The 26,777-nt window shown below is 42.5% G+C and overlaps 1 protein-coding gene across 2 annotated transcripts in view; it reads right to left on the bottom strand.

Moving 5' to 3' along the window:
• Positions 1-26,777, bottom strand: part of CACNA2D3 (calcium voltage-gated channel auxiliary subunit alpha2delta 3) — an 874,546-nt gene that overhangs the window by 76,793 nt on the left and 770,976 nt on the right. Inside the window, exons 27-30 of one of the 2 annotated variants that reach the window (XM_040246536.1) lie at positions 11,880-11,941; positions 10,682-10,726; positions 4,528-4,590; positions 1,258-1,328 (exon numbers count right to left, since the gene is read on the bottom strand). In XM_040246536.1, the coding sequence (XP_040102470.1) occupies positions 1,258-1,328; positions 4,528-4,590; positions 10,682-10,726; positions 11,880-11,941 (241 nt within the window). The remainder of the gene's footprint in view (positions 1-1,257; positions 1,329-4,527; positions 4,591-10,681; positions 10,727-11,879; positions 11,942-26,777) is intronic. The other variant, XM_040246537.1, reaches the window with a different exon arrangement.

Raw genomic sequence — 26,777 nt, 5'->3', positions numbered from 1 at the left:
GGACGGCAGACAACCCAGCACAGCAACCCCTGTCCAGCTCCATGCCCAATTTTCAAGCTTATGTACAATGACTCCTGGCAAAAAATATACTTGAATTTTAAAGAGGGAATCTAGCAGGGGTGAACAATCAGGCAGGCTGGAAAGCAAGTGTGTCAGAGGTTGCAGAAGTGCTGGAGTTATGCCATTTTAACATATCATTTCTTGTTTCCCTCTTTCTGGCACAAACAAGCTACAGAATCTCAAAAATTGGGTCATCATTTTTGAATTCCCTGCTTTCAGCATAGCACTCAGTTGGTCTTATTGACTAGCTTAAAAGTCTGATTTCCGGAGCTAACACTTCCTGTCCATTCAGCTGCAGGGGAGTAATAAACTCGGGGACTGTCTTTCCCACTGGCAACCAATGTGCAATAGTTCTCACAGGCGAGCTGGGTTCCATCCTTGTATTTCCTGATATTATATATTTAACAGCATCAAATATGTCCATGAAAGTACCACTTCAGAGGCCACCACTCTCCCTGGGAGGCTGAGGCGAGGAAGAATTGACTCCTGGGGGGACAGCACTGGCATCCGGGCTGCGCAGGGTGACGTCCTTTCCCATCAGCTCTGGTGTTCCCACAGGTATGGCTGGCCTGCCCATGAGGGACACAGGGCTGTGCGCTTCACTCAGAGTCAACAAGAGCCCTTGCAACTCAACTGAGTGGTCCCTACCACGAACTCTGAAACCTCTCGGCTGTGTTCTAGGAGCAGATTTAAACTTACCTCCATCTGGGAGCATGTTTTGTGAATTTTCATGTGATTTTCTAAAATTATATCAAGTCTCTAAACATCACTTTCCATCTTTGAGTTCCAGATTTCTAGCAAGTTTCACCAGTTTGTCAGTGTGAGACAAGACACTCTCTTCCTTTTTTGACCAGATGAAAATGTTTCCTATTTCTCTGCAATCACTTGCTTCAGACCAATATAATCTCCTTCCAGTCCAGGCCCTGACTTCAGGACCAGCCTCTAGTAAATGCTATGCTAGGGGAACAGGGAACGCATTGTGAGTTGAGTTTCTGAGACTCTTAACACTCATGCAAAAGGCATCAAATTTCAGGAGATCTTCTGGAACATGAACACAGCCATGGGGTCAAGCCTGGGCTTGCTTTATTTGACCTTGGTTTGTTTTATTTTATTTAGGCAACCTTTCTTGGGGTGGGGTGGGGTGGGGGGAGGGTGTGGGGGGCGTGGGGCGGGGGGAAGGAACCGTAAAATCCTTACCTTTTAAAGGAGCCCATTGTTAACAGTTTGTTCATCACAGCTCCCTCCACCTCACCAAAAAAGTCTCCAGTCTGTGGGGAAGAAAAGACGACCCAAGAGGAAGTGTAGATAAATAATGCACCCAAATACCAGAGAAGAAATAAAAATGGACACAGTTTGTGTCCTGGAGCTGACAAGGGCAAAAGGAGGTTTTCAGGACTACTGTTAACATAAACGTGGAAAAGGTCTTAATAGTCATGAGAAGTTATGGGATTACAGAGCGAACAAATAAGCAGATGTGGATGTTTCAAATACATGGCAGGGGTGGGGGTGGGGTAAGAGTGGCATTGCATAACACGTGCTAAGTGCCGGAAATAACACACACATGCACACGGGTGCACATATGTGCACACACACACCCATGCAGCAGCACATGCATACACACTCTTGGAAGGAGGCAGTAGGCATTAATCTGCTCTCAGTTCCTTGGGAGTAAAACACTACTTCATACATTCAGAAACAGACTGTGAAAGGGCTTCCTAGGCAGTAGGAAAAAGAACTGTTTATAATTCCTAAATGACCTGTTTAGGGATATACAGCAGTCTTCTTCATTGGCTCTATAAATTTCCTAGAGTGGAGAAAACATCCTTTCTCTAAGTCACTTTCTGAGGAGCACCTTCATTTTGTCCATAGGCAGCTAATATGTTGACCAAGAATAAAGCTGTCCAGATCTGGGAAGAGAAGGCTCGGCCAATCAGACTTCCAATGGCTGACTCCAGCTCTGGGACTGTCTTCAGGGCACTCCCCCAGTGCTAAGCTTATGCTTCTCCAAGTCTAATTCTTGGTGTTGGCCAAGATTTGCAAACTCTGAATGGTGGAATGAAGGATTAACATCCTCGGGCAACCCTCCAGACTCCTGGAGCCAAGGGGGAAGATGTATCCAATATGGCAGAACAGAGCTTGGACCAACAGCCTTCCTCTGCCAACAGACTGGAAGGGGCCAGTACAGACCAGTAGAGAATCCCCAACTCTACTGGGGGTGCTCTCCGAATTTGTGTCTTATGTGGTGGAGAGTAGAGGGCATTACACTCAGAGCCCAAATCACATAAATTCCTCATGTGTCTACGTGCTCATTCATGTCCAACTCTTTGCAACCCCACAGACTGTCACCTTCCAGGCTCTCTGTCTATGGGATTTTCTCAGCAAGAATACTAGAGTGGGTTGCCATTTCCTTCTCCAGGGGATCTTCCTGACCTAAAGATTGAACCTGTGTCTCCTGCACTGGCAGGCAGATTCTTCACTGCTGAGCCACTGGGGAAGCTCCTACATAAAGTCCATAGACTTTGTATTAATTAAATCCTAATTTCCTTGTAATGGTGTGACCTCAAGTAGGCTCTTAGGAGTTTTCAGGCAGAAAGGCACATACAGGCTTTGCCAAAAAGTCAGAAAAGAGGAGGAAAGAAGGAAATGACATTTCACTGACTGAAGATTGAGCATTGCCTTTTTCACTCCAGGGAAACTTGAACTTTTGGCAGACTCTGTGGGTATGTGCTGCTGTTGGGAGCAAGAAGGACATGAGCATTTCCTGTGTGTAAATATGCCAGTATCAATGGAACTGGTTGTTAGATGAAGAAGAATTAACCTAATTGGGGTACAGGAACCAGACATCAAACGAGCTGAGGCAGGGCAGGCTCCGTGGGCTACTCTACCCAGGAGTAAAGGAGGGAGCAGAGGCCACATGTAGTGGCTGTGGCTTAGGAGACCCACTATTCCAATGGCTCATTGTGTTGGCTGGTCCAAGACTCACCACTTAAAGACATCTGCCATGTTGCTCCCCCCAGGATCAGGTTCTCATCTCAGCCCTCCATGATTATGGCAGGACGACAGAGCTCGTCTTCACAGGGGATTCATTTGGGTTCTCACTCCTCCCAGACACAGGGGCACGTTACCATAGGCCTATGGCCATTCCTGCTCCCAAGAAACTGACCACATCTCATGTGCTTATTCTTCCCATCTAATGTCCATCAACTGTCCAACGTGCAGTGACGTCCAGCATCTGAGGAGGCCATGTGTGAGCAGTTTGAGTCTCAACTATGTGATTACCATTGACCAAAGGCACATTTAAAATCCCACAACATTCTCACAGGTAGGAGGGAAAGCCAAAGCACAGTTCCATATGTTACCTGGAGCCAGAGTTCACAGACTAACAAGCCACTGAGCTCAGACCCTAAGGAGCCATACTTACGGACAATTAACTAATTTATTAGGCATTAATGGGTCTATCACACTGTTGGCTATTGAAACATTTTAAATGATGTAAATGAAACCTCATTATAAAATGCTAGCATCCTCAAGTATTAGAGTTAGAACAAGACTTCTGTAGTCAACCATCCTCTGTTCATAGAACTCACCAGGAGTCCCGGCGAGTTAAGGGATGTACCCAATATCCCAAATTGAGTTAAGGAAGAGAGCTCACATCAGAAACCATCTGCCTCCACCTCTGGTGTTTCTTTCCTATACCAACCATATGGCTAAACTGATTTGGATTTGACTTTAACATGCTAATTTCATTAACTGCAGAGAAAGCTTTCAGGCACCAAGTTTTAAAGGAGAAACTCATGTTTCTCTATTACAATGCTATTGATTTTAACTCTTACTTTGATTTCCAAATAAAAGTGGAGCTTTCTTTGCTGAGCACCCTAGCCTGGTTTCTTTCCATCTCTCCCTCCTGCCCCCACACTGCACACGGCTGGATCAAATGAAAAACATTCTTCATCTATATGTGGATTCTTGGCCCTCAGTGTTGAGAACCCAAGTTAATCCTTGGACTCAGATAACTGACTTTTAAAAAGGAAAAACCAGAAAGAAAGCCATAAAGAATAATTATGTTGACATACATACATACATATATTTGTGTGGATGTATAAATTATATGTAAAGATAAAATATCAAAATATTAAAAGGAGGAAACCTCCTTAGAATTACCCGAACTCTTTCAGGCACCTCCATACTTGAGGTAAAGAGTTCTATAAATGGAACATTTTATGTGTAAGAGAGCAGACCCTGCGCTCTGCACCTCTCCTCTCCTCCCTGGAGGTAAAATCTCTTTGGGGCCTGCTGAGAAGTAGGCTGTGACATTCTTAAAGGGGTGGAAATAATGTTTTATAATCTCCTTCTATTACCTCTGAAATACAGATCATTGTCTCAAAGTTTCAACACCATATTTCACTTCCCTTGACCCAAGCACAGTCTGGGATCCTTACTGTAAGTAGGTAGAAATTCCTCACTCACCTGAGTGTAGTCTTCAGATACCAGAATAAATCCGTTATTGTCTATGAGGTAACAATTCACAGTCTAGAAAATAAAAACATCACAGTTTCAACTTTGGGTCCTCAGGACTTTTACATGCAATGATGTACTTCCAACCTGAGAGACACCTATTTTAGGCTCTTTTGGGGGAACTGGAAATGCCAGCTGGCTCTTGGAGTTAAGGCCAAAGTTAAGCTGACCCCAGCACTTGTTTTGCAAAACTAACAAATAAACTTAAAACACTAAGCAAGCCTTGAAAATCCCAGATCGGGATAAAAAGAAAATGCATTTAAAAATTATTCATTACAGTTTGTCTTCCTTTTTAAAAATTTATATGACCTGAATAATATTTCCCAGGAACAAAGTGTCCAGAGGCCTCTCAACCTGTATTAACAGTGGTTGAAGTGCAGGCTGTTTTGAAATCAAAACGACAGCACAATGCCATTACTCTAATGATGTATTAATGAAAACACCGTGTCAGCTCAGAAGACCATCAGGGGACCAGGTAATATTTTTTAATTTGTTCATAGACTTAGGCAGGGGGGAAGGGGCAGACTTCTGTTAAAGGGGCCCCTCAGGCCTCCTAAAGGTTTTCAAACTGTGTTTTTAATTGGGAGCTGGATTTGGGGGCAGGGCTGTTAGCTTTTGGTAGCTCAGACTTATAAATTGTAGCAAGGTAAGCCCAAACCTCTGCTTCCCCCACACTACTTTAATCTCAAGTGAATGATTTGCTACAGGCTAAGTTTTAATTACAGTGCTGTGGAGTTTAAATTTAAGGTTTAATTCCGTCCTTGATGTAACTCAGTTTCTATTTATTGCAGCTTTACATACCAACTGCAACATTTAATTTGTAACATATCTTTACCCTGAGCTAAAGTCCCCTAACTCCAGGCCACTGCAGGGCTGTTTTTTTTTCTGGGACATTTACTTATCCACGGAGTTGATTCTAGCGAGACACAAAACTACAGCAGTAAGCTAGTTAGAAAGATGCATCCTCTATTAGTAGGCAATGGTGGAGATTCAGCAGGAAATTAAAAGCCTTTATAGCACCTTTCAGAAAAGAACTGGCTCCTTTGGTGAGCAAGTTTCTCTTGGTTATTCAAAGGGGCCAGATGAAGGCCACACTCTTGTTCTTCAAAGAAGCTTTGGGCTGCACGGACACTACATTGGTCCAGCTGGGAGTCCTGACAAACGTCCCCCTTCTGTAGGACACAGCACTCTCAGAGCCCGGCTGTCCAACATGGCAGCCATGAGGTATATGCAGATTTAAGTGTAATTTTAAGTTCATTGGATCATATGAGACAAATTGGAGATATAGACCTTGATGCAAAGGGAGGTTAACCTCCATTCAATCAATAAAACTACCTCCTGAGCATAGGAGTGGCCTCCATATACTGACTTTCCAAATCCTTACAATTGTGTAGAGAATCCAAAGTCATCATAACTTACCCTCCATCCCTAACTATAAAAGAAATTCCTACTCAAGTATCCCTAGTCAATTGGTATTACTGCTATTAGACCTATAACTTAGTGGTCAGTCTTTCTCTGCAAATATTAGACAATACAAGACAAACCCAAGGCAACTGAAAATCTTGGGAAAGAAGCAATATTTCCTGAAGTCCATGAGGGTGATACTGGAGATCAGCTCCAATCATACATGAAGCCACTGGCACATTAGTACCCATAAGAGATAAAACACTCAGGGAAGACAAAACGTCACCACCAATAACATGAAAGATGCTTCCAGAGAGAATGATTTCAAAAGGAAGAGATTAAGAGAAGCTCCTGGGGAAACTGTTTAAACTCCACTATATTTGACCTCCCTTGTGACCACTTTGAGAAAATAAAAAATAAAGTGAAGGATTAAATATTTTGATTTTTATAATTTTATCCAAAATATTATACTCCCCACCCCCAAACCAAACATGTTGTTTGTTAATAGAATTAGGATATGACTACAGTTATAAATTTATTAAGTTTAAATTTGTTAAGTAAAATAAATATATTTCACCATTTCCACTCTATTTAGAGATGAAGCTTCAAGAAAATGTTTCATAATTTGACATAAATATTTGGTTCTTTCCCCACCCTCATTTCTTGGAAATGATGACCTCATGGCCCCTTACAATAGACAGTACTGCATGGAATCACGTTGGACTGGGCATTAGGAGACTCACTTCTCAACCTGTTTCCACTCTCATCCTGTGTGGAAAGAACAGGAGTGACAGTATGCAACAAATATTGTCAACCTTGCAAGGATGTTGCGTCGCTGAGGTAGAACTGGGTCCCTTAATCTGAGAGGTGTCATTTAATTTTCATTACAGGCAATATTGTTACATTAGGGATATTCAGTCTCTGTGATGACTTCATAAACATCTCCCTGACAACAACTACTTGGATTAAATTATTGGGAAGTACGGTGGGATGGAGTAAGGCCCCTGAAGTTAAGGGAGCAGAGTGCTGCATTATGAAAGAATCAGAGGAGAATTAGCCAGATTCTAGTCTGGATAAATTGTTTTCTCTATGTCTCTTTACAGTAGTTAATTGCCTTCTCCATTCTCCCTCCTCTAATAAAAGGAAACAGAAGAAATATTTTGTCGGCTTTCCCTCACTATGCTACTTCTGCCCGAAATTAAGCCAAACTTCTCAGGAGTCTGCCCATCCCTTTGTGACAAGGGCAGAATGACAGGCTGAAGGGCTTGGGCAAACCAGGAACTCTTAAGTTTGACAGACATGGCAAGCATCCGTTCCACAGCCACCTGTGACAAAACATCTGAAGATGAAGTTGTTTGAAAAATGCAGAAATAAAGAGCTGGTGACAAAAAAAGGCAACTTTCTTCAACTATTTGTTGCCTGAGTATTGCTCAGAGAAGTCTGATTTCAGGTCACAAAGGCAGGTTAGGTAAGATACCTGAGGTTAGAGCCCCAAACCAGGCCATGGTAATTGGGCCGTCACAGATAGTAAGGAAAACTGGGAAGGAAGAGTACTTGGAAGTGAGAAACATCAGCACTAAGCTTGTGTTACCTGGAAGGTAGTATTAGCTCTGAGGCTAAGATACTAGCTTGAGAATCAGAGACTTGGACACTTGCAACCAGTATGACTTTGAGAAAAGCCTTTTAACACTCCCAGTCTCAGTTTCCTTATCTGAATGATGGAGACAGCAACAACTATTTCAGAGAGAAGATTAAGTAGGCCAGTGAGTGCAAACTGTTGAGCATAGTGCAAGGTGCACTATGAGTCCCCAAAGAACCATGTTTGTGTCTATTCAGCACCTACTATGTGCCCTCTTTATGAAGTGAAGAAGTGAAGTGAAGTCGCTCAGTCGTGTCCGACTCTTTGCGACCCCATGGACTATAGCCTTTCAGGCTCCTCCGTCCATGGGATTTCTAACCAGTTAGCTCCTGGAGGACAGGGTCCATCTCTGACTCTGCATCCCATTGATTCCTCGGGGGCTGGAGGTACCAGGGATGTCAGGAGGGCTCAGTAAATAGGTCCTGAAGGAAGGAGTTAGTGTGAGAGAGGCTGCCTCTCAGGTTCTGAAGTTAACAGTCCCCTTGGGTGGAATGAAGCTCCTTAAAGTCCTCAGTTAGGCCCATGGCCAGGCCCTCCATGAAGAGGTATCTATAAGCCTGGAAGACATCTGGCCAGACTGACTCCACCCAGCAGCCCAGGACACTCAAGTCAAGGGCCCAGGGAGGCCACTGCAGGGCGAGACAGAGGGATTGGAGCAGATCCGAGGCAAAGTGTGTCTGATAAGTGTGTGGGAGTTGCGCCAGGTCTTCAGTAGAGAAGAGAAGCCAGAAGCACGTGAACTTAATGAGCCCCCACAGCTGTTTTTAATGGGGACCTGATCACTTGAGGGCAATTGGAGGAGTGGAGGGACATGGTCTCAAAGACTTAATTAAAAGCTATGAAAGGGAATGACACATGGAAAGAGTCTGCTGAAAGGATGGAAAGGGGCCTGGCTTTTCCTTTTAAAACTATGTCAACTAGGTCCTGAAGCCAAAACTTTAGAGTCAAAATGGGAAATGGATGATAGCTTTAAAGTGCAAAATGGGGATATTTGAGCATCAGATCAAGTTCAGCGATCCAGCCTATGCCACACTTAATTTTCAAGGTATGAACCTTCAAAATGATACCTTAATGAGGCTCCATCCCCAAGGCTATTAAAGCAGATATTAGTAGTGAGGAAGGTATCCTACCTTGTGCTTACTATGCCCAAGGGACTAAAGTGTGCATGTGGCTGCCACCTGAGGTTTTAGGTTCAGTGAACCACTACTCTAAGGGAAACATATGTCTGCAGACATTTTCATTTGATCGCGAATGTCTATTGAGGGCTTACCACAGGACAAGAGCTGTGCTATAAAGTTTCCATATATTATTTCACTCATCCTCACCATGACTCTGGGGCTGTTTCCATCCCTACTGTATAGCTGAGGAAACTAAGGCAAGGCTTATTACTTTCAGAGCCACAGTTGGAAGCTACTCTTGCCTCCACAGCCTGTACCTTTAACCGCTGTGCTAGACCACCTGTGAAATCATTCACAGAACAACTAACATATATTGCACTTTTCTAACTCTAAGTGGGAATCCATTTTCCACTTATTTTTATGTATGAGGATGCACAGAGGCAGGGTTAGGCTATAAGAAGATTACCACCGCTGACTTTATTCATTAAATTGTTCAACCAACTATTTGTCCATCCAATCAATCAACCAGAAACCAGTCAGTCAACCAACCAGCTATCCAGAACACCATCAATCCCACCAGCCAACCAACCATCCATTCAGTCAGCCAACTAACCAACCAACTGTCCTCCATTCTTTTAACACAAAGTGGAGTTAGTAGCTTAACACAGGGCCTCGTGACACTGATTAATCAATGCTACTGTTGTGAGCTGTGTTGTCTTGAACTGAGCATTACAATAAGACAAGTAATGCCTCAAAAACAGAGAAGAGGTTTGAAGCCACTTGACTAGCCTGTGAATGGCATTCCCAAACTTACTGAAAGGGTACTGGTCATAAAACATCACAGGGTACTCTTTCCTTTGGGAAAATCATTTTTGATCTAATGGTCAGGAAAAGTTGGGCTTTTGCTTTTACTCTTTGAATAGTAGTAACTCATACAGCTATTACGATTTTTTTTAACTGCCCGATATTTAAGGACTGAGTGTTTTATACTTTACCTTCACCCTATACTCCCTCTTTTATATTTCTTTACTTGCCTTTTGTTTGCCTATTTTTTTGAAATATACTTCTAATCCATATTTTCTGTGTTGGAATTATGTTTGGTTAGGATTTATTTAATCCCTGTGGTAACTAGAAGGAATGTAAATGAGTGCTCATTTATAAGCTCCACTTTATGTATTGACTAATGGCTTGGCTGACTCAGAAGGCTGCCTGAGCCAAGGTGAAATGCTACTTCACATGTGGTTGATCTAAGATGTGGGGCAGAAGGTATATGGGACTGGATGCTATAAAAACTTAAATCTGATGGTCAAACTTGGGACAGTGGTATATCTTTTTTATTCTACTGCTCATGTGTGGAATTCAAATTTGTCCTCCCAAGACTGAGGGAGTGAGATAAGGAGAATGAAAGAAGGGAGGGAAAGGGAGTTGTAGAAGGGAAGCAGTATGCTAGAATGCAACATGCTGAGTTTTCAACGCTTAGATTTTTAAGCTTCTTTATTACATGAAATTAAGCAAGACATTTAATTTACCTGATGCTCAGTTTCCCCCTTTGCAAAGTGGGACATATATTCCAATCCATTTCACTAGGTGGTTAAGAAGATGAAAAGAGGTACCACATTGGTAGAAAACTCTGAGAATTGTAGGGAGAGTTTCAAATGTCACTAATTTGTATTGTGTTCTATAAAATGCCAAAAGCCGAACAGTGCTGTTCATGGGACATTTAAATCATACTTTCCCAGCTCTCCAAAACTATCTGATTGGGAGAAGAAAGAGAAAGAAACAAAGCAAATGTCCTTGGGTTTTTGGAGACTGGTTCACAGGAATCTCTTAGACCTGGCTCTGTGAGACATTCCCCCTATGAGAAAGCACCCCCAGTCATTCAGCCACCGCCCCCGACCGGCCCCAACTTGATCAGAGCAGATCCACGCCCAGGAGACCAGCATACCTCATCGTCACAGCTGATAGAGCATTTACCATCCAGAGAGGCGCACTGTGAGGTGAGGCGGAAACAAAAGGAAACATGTCATTTGGACACACCAGCATCTGCTAAGGCTGCCACCTGGTTACTGAAGGACAGTCCCTCAAAGTCCTAGCCTGTTTCATCCAAAGGGAATGCTCCAGGATGAATCTGCCCATCCTCTCTAGCATGAGTACCAGCCCCAGACACTAATATAAAAGCTAATTTGGGGGACTTCCTTGGCAGTCCAGTGGTTAAGATTTTGCCTTCCAATGCAGGGGTTGCGAGTTCGATCCCTGGGTGGGGAGCTAAACCCTCACATGCCTTGCAGCCAAAACACCAAAACATAAAGCAGAGAAATACTGTAACAAATTCAATAAAGAATTTTTAAAAAAGACAACTTAGGAGTAACCTGGTTCTTTTTCATTTTAATTTATGTCGTCCATGTTAATTTATGCTTTATTCAATAGTGATATCTTTTTAAGACCTCAAATCTTTCAGTAACAAGAAATATAATTAAGTATTTATTTCATTTTAAATTATTTCCCACTGACTTTTTAAAAACTTCTGTGTTCTTGATGCATAAATTCCTAAAGTATTTTCATTTGAGAAACTATATACCATCTCAACATATAGACTTGGACAGATGGAAACATCTTATGTGTTGCCATTCCTGCTGCGTTACTGAACAAACACCACTGATATTACTTAGTATAGAATACACAGTGCAAGTAAAGACTGTTCCCAGATTATCCAAGGCAGAGAAGCTCTCGGCCAAAGAAAGCAGATGCATGCTTAGTATAACCCAGCTATGCAGAATCCTTCAAAAATGAAATAAAGAGATTCACAAATAATTGGGCATCATAAGATTTTTTAAAAGTCACTATGCAAATTCACAAAAGTCCTTGATATTTAGAAGAAAAATTTCTCTTTAAGGCAGTCACTATTTTGATCTCACAATTACAGCTGTTTTCAGGAGCAAATTCTCTGCTTTCTCAGCATGTGGTGTCTAACATGCTGTCAGTCCTTTATTTTCCACTGAAATGAAAGGTAACCTGAGGAGCCCAGCAGTTCATTTTACAAACATTCATCGGAAATCTGGCACTTTTAGTTTCTGGGTACTCAAATGTGAACACCTGTATAATAACAGTGTTGCTAATGCTTCAACATGCTGATTATAACTTACCTGTCTGCTGGCAGTCCAGAACTTCCTTTGGAAAAATTCAAGTTTCATCTGAATGCCTACAGCTGGGACAAATTATAAATAAAACAAGGTATTAGAGATCTCTTTACACAATTATTTAAGATTATCATAGAAAATTATCTGTCAAGGCAAGATGCTGATGTAAGCATATCAGATAAGAACACTTAAAAACTAAATTTACAGTGAAGCATACAACTAAGACATTTTATTGTTCAGGTAAGGAATTCTCAAGGTTACCTACACTCATATAACTTTTGACAGGACAAACTGAGCACAGTGCATATGGCTCTTTGGAGAGATGTTACTTGAGTGTTTCTAAAATTCATACACTTGTGGTCAACACTCTCCCCAGCACAGCTGAAAATAGGAATAGAAATAAAAAGGATATTCAGAAGATCATGGTTTTTTCAGAGTTTCTGTTTCTGTCATTAATGCATAACCTTGTGTACCTAAATGTATATTCTGCAAGTGTTTTGAGATATGAAATTTGAAAAGTTACTTGTCATGGGTTGATGTTTGGAAGTGAGTCACTTGGTCATGATGTGACTTAGTTTAACTGGCCCCCAGTATCCACATCTCAATGATCTTCTCTCCCCAGGAACTCTGTGGAATTATATAGTTCTTTGCTTGTCTGTGAAAAGTTCCCTAAAGCAAGAGTGAAAGCTACTTCCAGTGAGAGAAAGGTACAGAAATGGAAGAGGTTAAGAAAGTGTTTTGAAATTTTGGGAAGAAGAATTCGAGGGAACTTCAGAACTATGCCATGAACAAGCTCACAATATTTCTCTCTCTGAAATCAAGACAAAGGAACTCTTAAAACCGTTAGAAAAAGTATTCAAGTCAGGGAAAAAAGCTCATCAGGTGGCGAGAAAACTTTAGAGGAGATGGCAAGAAAAAATGAGATTGTGCTAGAAACACTGTACTCCCCACAAGGGGCACCATTTAGCCCTGGGCAGTTATGCAAACTTCAATCCATGCCCATAATCTTCCCAATTTTTGCCGTATCTGTATACCACCATGGCTGCCCTGGTGCTTCAGTCAGGAAAGAATCTCCTTGCAACACAGGACACCTGGGTTTGATTCCTGGGTCAGGAAAAATCCCTGGAAAAGGAAATGGCAATCCACTCCAGTACTCTTGCCTGAAAAATCCCCTGGACAGAAAAGCCCGAAAGGTTACAGTCCACGGGGTCTCAAGAGTTGGACATGACTTAGCCACTAAATCATCACCATCACAGCATTGTTATTTACCTTTCCACACTGTTTTCTTTCGCTGAAAAACCTACAGTAACTTCAATCCACATAACGACATCTAGTAAAAGAAATACATGATTACCAAACCACCCCACCCCCGCCCCGCCAAAGTTCACTCATATACTTTTATCTTGCCACCATGTTAGATGCCCCCTAACACCTCCCACCTTTGGAAAACATGGCTATGCTGGCTTCAGGAACTTGAAGATTCATTAAGACCTTGGGTTGTTACCCTTTTTACTACCAAGGGCATTTCTACTTCCTAAACAAATCGTTGAAGCAAGACCTGAGAGTCATAGTTAACTATGACAGGTACATAGATGAGAGACTCATCTATCTTTGCACTTAGAATTTCAAGTTAAGCATAGCTGCAACACACAGAATGGAATTCTCTGAAAGGTATCATGTCAGTACTCTGGGTTCATCCTACTTTGCCTTAAGTGACCACCATCTTCTGGACCATAAGCTCTCCAGGGACAGGGACACGTTCTTGTTCCCCACTGGATCCCTGCCTCCAGCAAGGGGCCAAGCACATAGATAGCCCATTGGTAAATGCTTGCTTTTTTAGAAAAACCATTCAGGTGATAGCATAGTCAGTACCTAGCTAGCTAGATAGATAGAAGAGTAACATCAGTGGAAATTATAATCATACCCAAATAAAGGTGTTTCCGTGGCAGTTCTCAACACAGTAGAACCATATGGGGAACTTAAAGAAAATGCTCTGATGCCTGGTGCCCTCCCCCTCCACAGTGAAAAAAAAAAGTGAAAGTGTTAGTCACTCAGTTGTGTCTGACTCTTTGCAATGTTATGGACTGTAGCCCACTAGACTCCTCTGTTCATGGAATCCTCCAGGCGAGAATACAGGAGTGGGTTGCCATTCTCTTCTCCAGGAGATCGCCCCGACCCAGGAATCAAACTCGGTTCTCTTGCATTGCAGGTGGATTCTCTAACATCTGAGCCACCAGGGAGGCAACCCCCACCCTCTGCCCCATACCACCCACAGTAAAACCATTTAAATCAGAATTCCTGGGAGTGGAGTCTAGGCACAGCTATTTTTAAAAAGCACCCCAAGTGATTTGAATGTGCAGTCAAATTAAGCATGGTTACTCTACAGGTCTTGCTAAAGAGAGTAAGTTGTCCATGGAGGAACTACCACAATATGGGCCATTTGGTCAGACTACAGCAGAAGCTGCTCTTCCTAACTCTGAAGAAAAATCTCAGAGAATACCTGTAGGAAGCTGATATTGAAGCCTGAAGATAGTCACTGCAGTTTCAAATGAATCTTGTCTTCCAAAATGCCTGACAAGCCATATCCCTATTGGAGACGAGCCAACTGAGGAAGCTGTAAATCAAGGTGCTGGCTGGGTTTCTGGTCAGATCCACCAGCAGGCAGGGGTGAGAGTGTGCCCTGGATTTAAGAAGGGGCTTGGACCAAGTATCTCTGTTTCTACTAAAGATAGGGAGGGATGGCAGAAGGCTGACTTCCATGCAGAAGGCCTCAGGACTGTTGAAACATTCAATGACTGGTACTTAATATTTTCGCAGGCCCAGGTCAGCAGTCACAGCAGGCTTCGAGACTCCACAGGATAAAAGCAGAGGCTTCCCTGAAAGAGTCACCGCATGGTGACCTTTCCATGATGTTTCTAGTCCGAGCAACCCAGAGCTGCCCTTGGCCCACCCATCGTCTACTGAGTTCCCCTGTCAGTCACCCATGCCCTTTCTGAGCACCCTTCCCATTCTCTGAGGGAGGCCCCATTTTCACCTCTCTAATGAAGCGAGCTGCTCCCTCCTGGGTGTTTATCCATCTGACATACTTGCAGCCTGCTATCATCTGCCCCTTTCGGTCTGCACCCCAGCTCCTCAGAGTGCTTTAATCTTGCCTCATGAGTCAGTCGCTCCATCCCATTAATCATGCGTGCTGCTTCTCTCTGATCTCCCTCCAGCAGGCTGCATCCTCTCCCTGGTCCTGATGCCCTAAACTAGACACTGCTTCCCTCACTCCTCATTCACTCCCTGTCTGGGCCATGAGGTCGATGCCAAAGGACTCCCAGGCAGTCTTGACTACAATGCATCTGCACTGTTTCGCCCTGGCTGTGTTTTTGTTGCCCCCTCCAGCTACTCTGGCCCATGGTTTCCCACTTCTTAGTTTGCAGTTTGTTCACCTACAAGTTAATATATGCCTCTTGGATTAAGAGATGCACAAGCCCACGGGTGGGCCAACTTCATGACCATTTGTTCAGTGGCCTTTACACCAAGATCTAAGCTGAGTAATAAGGGGAATGAGACCACACGCTCCCTCAGAGTCTACCTGGGGAGTAGTCACGTGGTAAAAGCACCATCAGAGGCTTACACAGAGAACTGTGGAGCATAGAGAATGGGGCAGACTTGGCCTGGAGGAGTTGACAAGAACTTTGTATCAGATAAAGCATGGAAATCTGACTCACAGGAAAAAAACAGAGGAAAGATGAAACTCAAGTGCAGAAACAGCACAGGCAAAGGGTGGAGCCTTTTAAAAGACCATACTGTCTTCTGAGGCTTCAAAGAATGGGAGTGGAGAACTTGGTTGTGCAGGCTGAGGTCAAATGGAAAATGTCCTTGAATGTCAGGCTAACAAACCTGAAGAGTACCCTGTAGGTCAGGCGTTCCAAATTCACCTCTTTTTGTCAATAAAGCTTTATTGGAACACAGACAGCCTTATTTGTTTATATACCGTCTAGTACAATGGCAGCATTGAGTGGTTGCAACAGGGGCTGAATAGCCAACATAGCCTAAAATGCTTACTGTTTGGTCATTTACAGAAAAAGTTTGCTGGCACCTGCTTTAGGGCCTGAAGAGCCATTAAAGATATTTCAGTAGACAAGTGAAAGGACCTCAGATCCATATTTTAGAAAGTCCACAATGAAAGCCTTGAACAAGAAGTCCTAGGGAAATGACCTGGACAGTGGGAGATGAGAGTGAGATAAATTGAGTTACGCAGCCACAGCCACTGGGTGCATCCGGCTAGTTATTTAAGTACAAACTGATTTAAAGCAAAAAACAACAAGCAAACAAACACCAAAACACCCTTTAAAAACCAGAATAAAAATTCCCCATCACAAACAAAAATGCTTAAGGGCATCCCATGCCAATTTTATTCAGAAAAACAAATATAAGCTTTCACAAACATAAATTTAGATTCTTCTATTTTCATTTTTTTGTTTTTTTTTCCTTTTTTCAACTTTTAACAGAAAAAAAAGAATCATCATTATTTTAGCAAGTCCCCTCCTTCTTCCTCCACCCCCACACATCCTAAATGGAACCTGAGGTATTTTTCACACCCATCTATCCTGTTCTTTCAACATTTCAAGCCATAATGGTATATGCTGATTCAAATCAATCTTGCTAATTTAATAAGAAAAACAAGGACTGAAACGATTTTAGCGAAACCCAAGTTCCAAAGAGAATGCAGAAAATTAAAACACCATTCCTGGAGTTTGAAATTTTTTAGACAGTCCAGAAAATCATCAACATATTTTTCCTAGAATTCATGATGCTCCTAACTTCCATCTGATTGCAAAGGCTCCATGGTTCCCTATCAGGAACTTTCAACACAAGGATGGAGACAGAGTTCCCTTTCCATAACAGCATCTGGTGGTTCCTTATTCACCTCGCAGGGGCAGAACAGACCTAGAAAAAAAGTGTTCCTTAAGATCTTTCCCAGCACCCTAATATTGTGTAAGTTTCCTAGGACAATGACCCTAAGATACTGGGATGGTCTTTGGAAATCAACAAAATAGCAAAGTCATTTTTACAAGAAATGCCACCCCAAAGAGCCCCAGAACTTTCGCGTGAAATATTCATGCATTGAGAGCCTGACATTTCATAATTTGGCTTCAATTAGTCGGTTACTATTCCTTAACGCACCTCAATACTCTAAAGAACACCTGAGTGCTCACTTTCAGCTTAGCGATACAGACTACAGAGCTTCCGTGTAACCTTTCCGTTCAGTCTTCTTTTTCCCTCAACTTTCTAACACCCTTTCTATTCCTCCCCTCCCTCTCTTCCTCTTATGCTTTTCAGAAATCAGGCACGAGCTAGGTGGTCAATGGATTGCCATGAAGACAAGAGAGATGCATCAGCCAGGGATGGAGCCCTGGGGAGGGCGGGCAAATCACCGAAGAAAGGTTCACACTTCAGGATGTTCAGAGCTGACAGACAAGAGCACAGAGCATCATTCAAACACCCAAACATACAAGCACTTCATTTGCAGAATGTCAGTGATTGTTGTTCAATCACTAAGTCGTGTCTGGCTCTTTGCGACCCCATGGACTGCAGCATGCCAGGCTTCCCTGTCCTTCATGGTCTCTCGAAGTTTGATTAAATTCATGTCCATTGAGTCGGTGAAGCCATCCAGCCATCTCATCCTCTGTTGCCTCCTTCTCATCCCGCCTTCTGTTTCCCAGCATCAGAGTCTTTTCCAATGAGTTGGCTCTTCACATCAGGTGGCCAAGTATTGGAGTTTCAGCTTCAGCATCAGTCCTTCCAATACATATTCAGGGTTGATTTCCTTTAGGACTGACTGGTTTGATCTCCTTGCAGTCACAGGGGCTCTCAAGAGTCTTCTCCAACACCACAGTTCAAAAGCATCAGTTCTTCAATGCTCAGCTTTCTTTATGGTCCATCTCTCACATCTGTACATGACTAATGGAAAAACTGCAGCTTTGAATATACAGACCTTTGTCGGCAAAATGATGTCTCTGCTTTTTAATATACTGTCTAGGTTTGTCATAGCTTTCTTTCAAAGGAAAAAGTGTCATTTAACTTCATGGTTTTGGTCACCATCCAGTGATTTTGGAGCCCAAGAAAATAAAAACTGTTAATGTTTCCACTTATTTCCCATCTATTTGCCATGAAGTGATGGGACTGGATGCCATGATCTTCATTTTCTGAATATTGAGTTTGAAGCCAGCCTTTTCACTCTCCTCTTTTACTCTAATCAAGAGGCTTTTTAGTCAGTGGTTAGTACACTGGAATTGAGACCAATAGTGACCTCAAAGGCTCTAGTCCTACATTGTCCAAATTGGTGGCCACCAGCTACATGCAGCTATTTAAATAAAAATTAAATAAAATTAATAATTTAGTTCCTAAGATATATTAATCACATTTTAAGTGCTAAATAGCCACAGGAGGCTAGTGGCTACTGTACTGGACCCAACAGACCCAGAACATATTCATCACCTCAGAGAGTTTAACTGGACAGTCATCACTGGTAACAGGAACACAGTAGAGGAACTGAAGACCGGTGTCCCTTGAGAATTAAACATAACATTCCCCACAGATCTGTCCAAGCTACCCACTCCCTGGAGGTGGAAGAAAAGAGGATGACTTACGTATGAAGGCTCTAGAGCATATAGACCTGCCCGTGCGAGAAGACCTGGATTTGCAAGGGGAAGCTGGTAATTAGTTTGAGAGAAGCCCAAAGAAATCAATGCAATACGCTCACTGTGGCTACCACCCCCAAGATTTATTTATTTTGCTTTATAAAATTTGAGAATACAAATTACATTTCCAGTGCTATTATATTCAAATGCATTCAAGATGAAATCATGCATGCATCTCATATCAGGTTAACAGACATGCATTCAAGTGTAATCCGAGATCCACCAAAGAACAATGTTACATGTAAAATTAGAAATAAAATAACTTTTTCATATTGTATTCATTTAGAAATAATTTTCTGTGGGCTTGGCCTCAACTTGCAACATACTCCTAAGAGCACAAATCCAGTTTGTAAAACAGTGCTCACCATGCCTGGCATGCAAGCTCACATAAACACCCCTACCTCCATTTGCCCAGTTCCCCAGCCATGTGATATATTCACATACAAATCCAGGAGACAGAAAAATAATCCTACTGCCATCAACAAATTATAACCAGGAAAATATCTACCAAGAGCTCTGGTTGTGAACCCTGCTTCTAAGACAGCTAAGTACCCTTGGGTACATCACTTTACTTCTCTGTCTCTACAAAGAAAGTCACATGAACCGGACTTTTGTGGGATGGGGATAAATAATACAAAATAAAATTACATGTATCAAAACTCTAAAGGTTTGACAGTGTTGTCAACATTCATATGATGATTGAGTCCTAGTTTTAATCCTTTATGTGTGTATTTCATCATCAAGTACACTCTTCACCCCAATATATTGATACTCAATAGAAAATTCAACCACAATAAATGCACATTGTCCACGACTACCAAGGTCCCTGAAGATGTAATGTTAGGGGGTAAACAGTCTACACAATTATAATACATTTGTGGAGGGTGAAGGGGAGGACCATGTGAGTACTGGCAAAAAGAAGCAAAAACCAGAAGCCAAGGATTCTTTTTCAGCTGAGCAAGCCTGAAATGGATTTTTTCCCTTCAGGATTAATGAAAGATGTACTCCACTCTTCAAATCCTGTCACTCTCCCTTTTTAGAATTGCTATTACTCGTGCATTCGCAGGACAAGGTTAGCTAGATCAGCATACAGAATCCAAAAGAGTGACTGTCCCCGACACTGTCACTGTCCGCTCCATTTGCTCTTCAGCCAGATTACCTGGACACAAAGTTTCCCAAGTGAATTGCTGCTGCTGGCAGCATGGGGCCAGTCATTTCATCCCGGTGCTCAGGCAGAACATCAGGTTCCAGAGCTTTCCTGGGCTGGCTTGGCCCACACACAGGAGTGTTTTCTCCTAACCGATTCCAATCCATGGGTAGAGATATGGTAAAAAAAAAACTGTACTCTTATTAGGGAAAATAAAACTCGAATAAGTTAATAAATATGTGCTAAGGATTTCCTCTGTATTTCATCACTTGAGAGTGAAACAAGTTTTCTTAAAACCCAAATTCTACAAGTAAATACTGGCCATACATTCTCTCAGCCAGAAAAAGAGCTCCTTACTGGTCGTATTCCTCAAGCAGGGTAGTGGCTCTTCTTACACTTTGTCCTCAGCCCCCCTCTGACAGAGTCCCTGGTTTCTCCTTCCTTTGTGCCCCACAGCAATGATTGCTAGCAGCGACAGTAACAAGGCATGGCACATTTGGATTAAAACTTGCCTTAATTAACGGTCAACTGTCATAGATGTTAGCCAAGCCACATTTGTTTAAATGTTTTCTTCTGTTTGTTTTCAAAATAGTTAATTGCCAGTAGAACTCACAATGAATCTGAATGTCATTTTTTTTGGAATATTTCATGATTAAGTGGGGGTTTGGAAAAAGGCCACTGTCCTGCAGTGTTGAGGAAAAGAACCCTAACCTTGCTTACATCAAACACAAGCCCATTCCAGGGGTCTGCTAATGTCCAGGATAAATGACTTACCACATGAATAACCATTTAAAACTGTAATGTGAATTATGACATAACTCATCTGTTAAATATTTCATGTGAAGATTTTAATGAATTGCATGATGGAATGTTGGACAAAAAAGACAACTGAAATCCTGGGACTAATTTGGGCGAAACTGAGAACAGAGTATTCTCGTGGAAATGAGGGGGAAGAAAAGGCAGCTGCGTTTATGTCCCCCTGGGTGTCAGGCTGGCAAGCCCAAAGGCTTTCTTACAAGATTACAGGGAACCAAGGACGATCAGCAACAATCTTTTGAAAAATATTTAGATCAAAGCCATATTTGTTTATTATAATCTTGATAAAGCCCAAACATTAATCTCCAAGGTATGGTATTATTTCAGAAATTAGGGGGGGAAAAAACATTCTCACAGCAGCAGACACACCTCACATTTTAGCCTATGCCAAGTGAAGAAATACAATGATAAAAGGGGAGGAGGTATTTTAAATATAACCCCTAACCGGTTGCATATTTCACTTCTGAAGTACACGCTGCGGTGCTGGGGTGGAGGGGGGTCATCTTTCCTATACATGCTTTTAAGTAACAAAGAGCTACATGATGTATGTCTGTGGTGAGCGAGAGGGAGGGGAAACAGGACTCATTATCACTCGATTGACAACGCGATAGCAGAGGACTGTCTTTGAAGACTCATAGCTGCAGAGGCCTATTTTCATCTGGAACCGTCCCCACCCTCTGTCCGTGACTGACTTCTGGGAATGTGTGTAGGAAGGCCTGATCCTTTCGCCTACACATTTCTTTCGTAATCACTTTGTTTTTGTCCTGTCAGAGCTTCTTGGGAGCAGTCACCTTCAGTAAAGTATAATAAATGACAATTATGAATGTTTCCTCCATTTAGATTCTAATTACTTGACAGAATCAATGTTGAAAAGAATTAGCAGGGCCGTGGAATGGAATAATAATTTTCTTTTCACCCCTGAGGTAATCTGGAAGCATTTTTCCAGACCTCATCTAAAGAAACCTATATTCCCTCAGCTTTCTAAGGCCACTGGAGCTGGCATCAAATAGTTTTTGTCAGATCATTTTATGCTCACAAAACTCTTTGAATAATATTATTTCAATAAGGTCTTCAAGCCAATACATTTTTAAAGTCAATTCCCATCCTTTCAAACTTTCAGAATAAAACATTTAAGCCTTCATTGTATTTTAATCAGGGTTACACAAATCAATGTCCATTAAGAAAATTATAAGTTTCTAAATTATAGCTCCCTAGTTAATAATTTCTTATTAGGTCACCACCTAATAACAGTTACCAAAGAGATTATAACAAAATCAGGGGTCAGATTTCCAAACATTTCAAAACCCATAATAGAATGGTCACAGATATTTGCCAAACACCTCTGACCTGGATGTCGATACTGTATTTAATGCAAAGCAGCACTAAAACATCCATATGGGAATGTAAATTGGTGCAGCCACCATGGAGGCTCCTTAAAAAGCTAAAAATAGAGCTACCATATAATCCAGAAATTCTACTCCTGGGTATACATATGGACAAAAAATAAAACATTAATTTGAAAAGATACATGCATGCCAATGTTCATAACAGCACTATTTACAATAGTTAAGATACAGAAACAATCCAGTCCCATCAACAGATTTCTGGTTTAAGAAGATGTGGTGTGTGTGTATATACACACACACACACACACACACACACATACATACATGCAATGGACTACTAGTCATAAAAAGAACGAAACATTACCATTTGCAGCAACATGGATGGACCAAGAGAATATCACACTAACTGAAGTCAGTCAAACAGCAAAAGACAAACATTATATGCTATCACTAATACTAGTTTTCTAGTAGAACCTAAAAAGTAACACAAATCTATATACAAAACAGAAACAGACTCACAGATACAGGAAATAAACTTATGATTACCAAAGAGGAAAGGGGAGACAGGGAGGGATAAAATAGGAGCATGGGATTAACAGATACAAACTACTAAATATAGATTAAATAAGCAACAAGGATTTACTGTATAGCACAGGAATTACATTCAATATCTTGCAGTAAACTACAATGGAAAATAATCTGAAAAGAAATATATATAACTGAATCATTTTGCTATTCACCTGAAATTAACACAATATTATAAATTAGTTAGATGGCAATAAAAAAAAATCCACATGGATGGTTCACGGAGCTGGCGGGGAGGTGTCCAATTACTCAGATTCTCTAGCTCATGTTTTAGGGCACAGAGAAGGAAAGAGACACGTCCCAGCACACCAAGCTCATCTTAGGAAGCTCAAGTCCATTCCAGACCCTCTAAAACTCAGATCCCTTCAGGATTGGGTGGGAACTGTGGTGAACGAGAGCCCACCCTCTGCTGGTGTCAAGGGAGCAGCTCAACTCAGTTCAGCTGATGCCCTGTGGGAATATCTTTCGGATACTGCTAGTTATTCTAATGCTGCATGAGAAGCTGAGAATCTAAATATAATACATAGACAATTCACTGAAAAATTCACAGCACTCCGATAGGGTTACCAGATAAAATATTTCTGATTTGCTAAATCTGGCAACCCTACACTGAGGGTCACATGGCACATCCCAGGCAATGACCTGGGGTGGCCTCGGTTGCATGTTTAGACCTAAGAGCAGTGAGATAGCTCGCATTCTGCAGAGAAATATCAGGACCGGAAACCAAGGTCGCCTCCATCAGCGAGACTTTCATGATTTTACTATTTACTTCAGAAAATTCTTGACCAGAAAGATAAGGCTATAAACCAGTAAATCTACTTCATGATTTACTTGAGAACTTCCCCTAAATCAGCTCATCTCAACAACAGACTGATTAAGAACAAGAGAGGGCTCAACTAGGGAAACTGCTCACTTATCAAACAACTTTTTTGATTTATCAAGACTTGAAAGGTACACCATTCTTAAATTAACCCACTCCCAATCAGATCCCCACACTGAGAGACCCACCCAGACTCCAGAACCCTATCACCTGCCCGACTTCCCTTTCTGGGATACCAGTAAGACCCTGTTAGAAAGGTGATCTTCCTGAAATAGGGAATAAGGCTGAAGTAGCTTGGTCCATGGACTCTTCTGATGGTCTTCTTGTCAACAGTCAAACTGACTTTATTTTGGTCAAAGCATTAATGTATATTTGGCATTAAATTATATTATGTATTCTTTATTGTGTTTTATTTCTAACTGGCTAGTGTTACGCTCCTGGAGGGTAGAGATTGTTTGTTTACATCTTTATTCTTTGTATCTAGAGAAGTATCCAGCCCAGGTAGGTACTTATGATACAAGTCAAAGGTATGAACAGGCAGTTGGGTTGATGCTGTGCTGATGATGATATCAACTATTTTCAGATACTTTTCTCTCCTAGGAGACCTACCTCTGCCATCCAGGTATCTTTGGCTCTGTTCTGAGGGAAATGAAGACCCATGAATAGCTTCTCATAAAAGGATGGACAGGAGATGTGAACAGATCTGTGTTCAGGACATGTCTGCAGGTGAGGGAGGTGGGCTCTATGGTTTGTGTAAGGGACTGGTTAGGAGTTGGTAGCATTCATCCAACCAGGTGAGAGATAATGGACTTCCACCCAGAAAGCAGCACCTGGGATCAGATGGTGAGGTGTACTCTTGTTTCTAATCTCTCCTGACTGGGTGAAGCCTGGAACCTTGAGTTTTTGCACTGTCATGTAAACTTCATCTGTGTCTTGCCAGATACCATCCACCTTTTCAGTCTCAAGGGTCCATCATTTCAGCTTGGTAAATTTCAGGATGTTTTGATTTTGCTTGTAAATGAATTATGTCATGAAACACGTTTCTCTGCTCACTAGGCATGTCTTGGAATTACAGAAGACAGTATTAGGGAAGTATTCAATTAAGAGGGAGAACCTATAGGGTGAAAATCTAGTGACCTGGTGAGGGTGGGGAAAGCATTTTAGGCTACATGCAAAGTTCCAAGCTGAGAATAATCTTGAAGTGTCCAAGATCTGCATTTCCAGTGCAAGTGAAAATAGCACATTTCCTCTGTCTTTATCAGATAACAACCAGGACCAAACAAGGAGGTTCAAACAAAATCTGGTGGTCATTCTGGGGACAGCTCCTCAGAAGCAGAATTGTCCTCTTGATGGTGGGTGGGTCAATAAGACCATTATCCCAATCACTGTCCAGTGGCTCCATTTCATTTGACATGGAAAAGACAGCAACAGAAACAGTCAAGGGAAAGACCACGTGCTTATGAGTGTGCTCATGCAGGAAGGCAGCCTGGAAAGGCAAGACCAGCACACCCCTGGGCAGGGTTCCCTCTCTCCATCCAGACACCCATTCCGAAGTCAAATATGTGGGTGGTGCTGTGCTCAGCCATGGCTGACCTGGACAAGGTCCCCCCACAATAGCTGCACACAAGGTGACTATGAGCAGGGAGGGAGAAGGGAATGGGAAGTATTAATGAGCGGGTTGGACAGCATTTTGGAGTAATTAAGCCTTTTCTCCCTACTCTCAACCTCTTGGAATCTCAAGAGCTTGGAATATTTGGGAATTAGACATGGGGTTAAGGATACCAGTTTTGTCCCATAATTTAATCAGGCAGATGTTGAGGATGGAAAAACCATCTTCTGTCATTAAATGATTGCTCTCAAACACATACTTGGCAATACTCAAGTCTCTTCTTTGGGTTCCTGAACTGGCTTTTCAGAACAGACTGCACTGGTCATGTTGTGGTGCGGGGGCAGGGCGGACCATGAGGCAGGGCGGGTGCTTCCTTCTCTGACTTGGCAGGAAGTTCAAATCTGTCTCAGCAGGGTAGATACCACTGCAGACAGAGGTCTTAAGGGTGAGCCAAGCTGCCTGACCTCAGTGCCCCTCTACTAGGGGATTTATCCCTTCTCGAAAGGTTCCTTGGCACCCAGTAGCTCTCAGTAAAGGCTGACTGACTGAGGAATGACTGGACAAGCGAATGCACTGTATTCCAGGCACTAGGCAGTTAATCGGTTGCCTCTCGTGCTTTCTTTGAGGGATAACACTTTGAAACACAGTTGTTACCAACATTCCTCCCAGAGTTTCCTGGCACCCCCTGGCTCTTCTCCATTCCCTCAGCTAAAGCATTCCATGCTTAGGGCCTTGGGGAAGGGAGGTACAGAGGAACTCAGAAAACAAAGGACTCAGTTCTGGATTTTTGAGTCCCCAAAGCTGAGGCCTAGAGGAATCTCAGAATTGAAAGGACAATACGGCAACTGCCTGGGCCAGCTCCTTCTCACCACCTGCCTCCAGCCCCTAAACTGACTGACTGACTGCATGGGAAAGACGATCTGACTGGAAAGTGGAGAGACTCCAAGGGAAGCCAGAGTGCTGGGGACCCAGGGGAAAGACCTGTGGGCATGTCCTCACAGGGGTCAGCCTTCCCCACTAGTGCCCGGGCACTGGAACTCAGTCCCTGCCACCCCAGCTACAGCCACCAGAGGCCACAGCAAGCCCAGCCCGAGGCTCCCTGATGGCTTGTCAGTAAGGCCCAGAGCACCGCAGACTGACTCCAAGGCCACCCCGGGCGGCCATGAGGGGGCCATGCCGGGCGCTGACCTACCGCTGAATCTCCAAGACGGATCCATTGCGTACCCCTCACCAGTCTGTCTGCTGAGGAGCTGCCAGCCCTCTATCAGAGGCCCCAGACTAATTTTATTTCCTGGTCCGGATTCCTTATAGAATCCAAGTTACCTGCAAGGACCCTGGGCTTCAAACCGCTATAGAATGTTTCATCTTTTTTGAAAAAAGTTAAAGAAGTTGGACCTGATGTAATCTTAACTACCCAGAACCCTCACAACTCCACTGAGAGTTTGTAAAATATGAGGATTTGATAAAATCTATCACTATCACCTCTGTTTTAATTCTGAGGACATGAAGGTTTCTGAGTTGTTAACCTAGAGGACATGGAAAAAAAATTTCTGATTTAGAAGATGGGAGGGACCCTAAGATCTGAATCCAGATCTTCATGACTTCAGAGAAGTTAAAAAAAAAAAAAAACCTAAAACAAATGACTAAAGGGAACCCCAAAAATCACTCAAAAAGAGTATGTATTTAATGAGTCTACATGCATGCTAAGTCACTTCAGTCATGTCCGACTCTATGACCCCGTGGACTGTAGCCTACCAGGCTCCTCTGTCCATGGGATTCTCCAGTCAAGAATACTGGAATGGGTTGCCATGCCCTTCTCCAGGGGATCTTCCCAACCCAGGGATTGAACCCATATCTCTTATGTCTCCTGCACTGGCAGGTCAGTTCTT

The sequence above is a fragment of the Oryx dammah genome, unplaced genomic scaffold (genome assembly GCF_014754425.2).
Source record: "Oryx dammah isolate SB20612 unplaced genomic scaffold, SCBI_Odam_1.1 HiC_scaffold_9, whole genome shotgun sequence".
Lineage (NCBI taxonomy): Eukaryota > Metazoa > Chordata > Mammalia > Artiodactyla > Bovidae > Oryx > Oryx dammah.
This window is presented reverse-complemented; position numbering and strand designations above follow the sequence as displayed.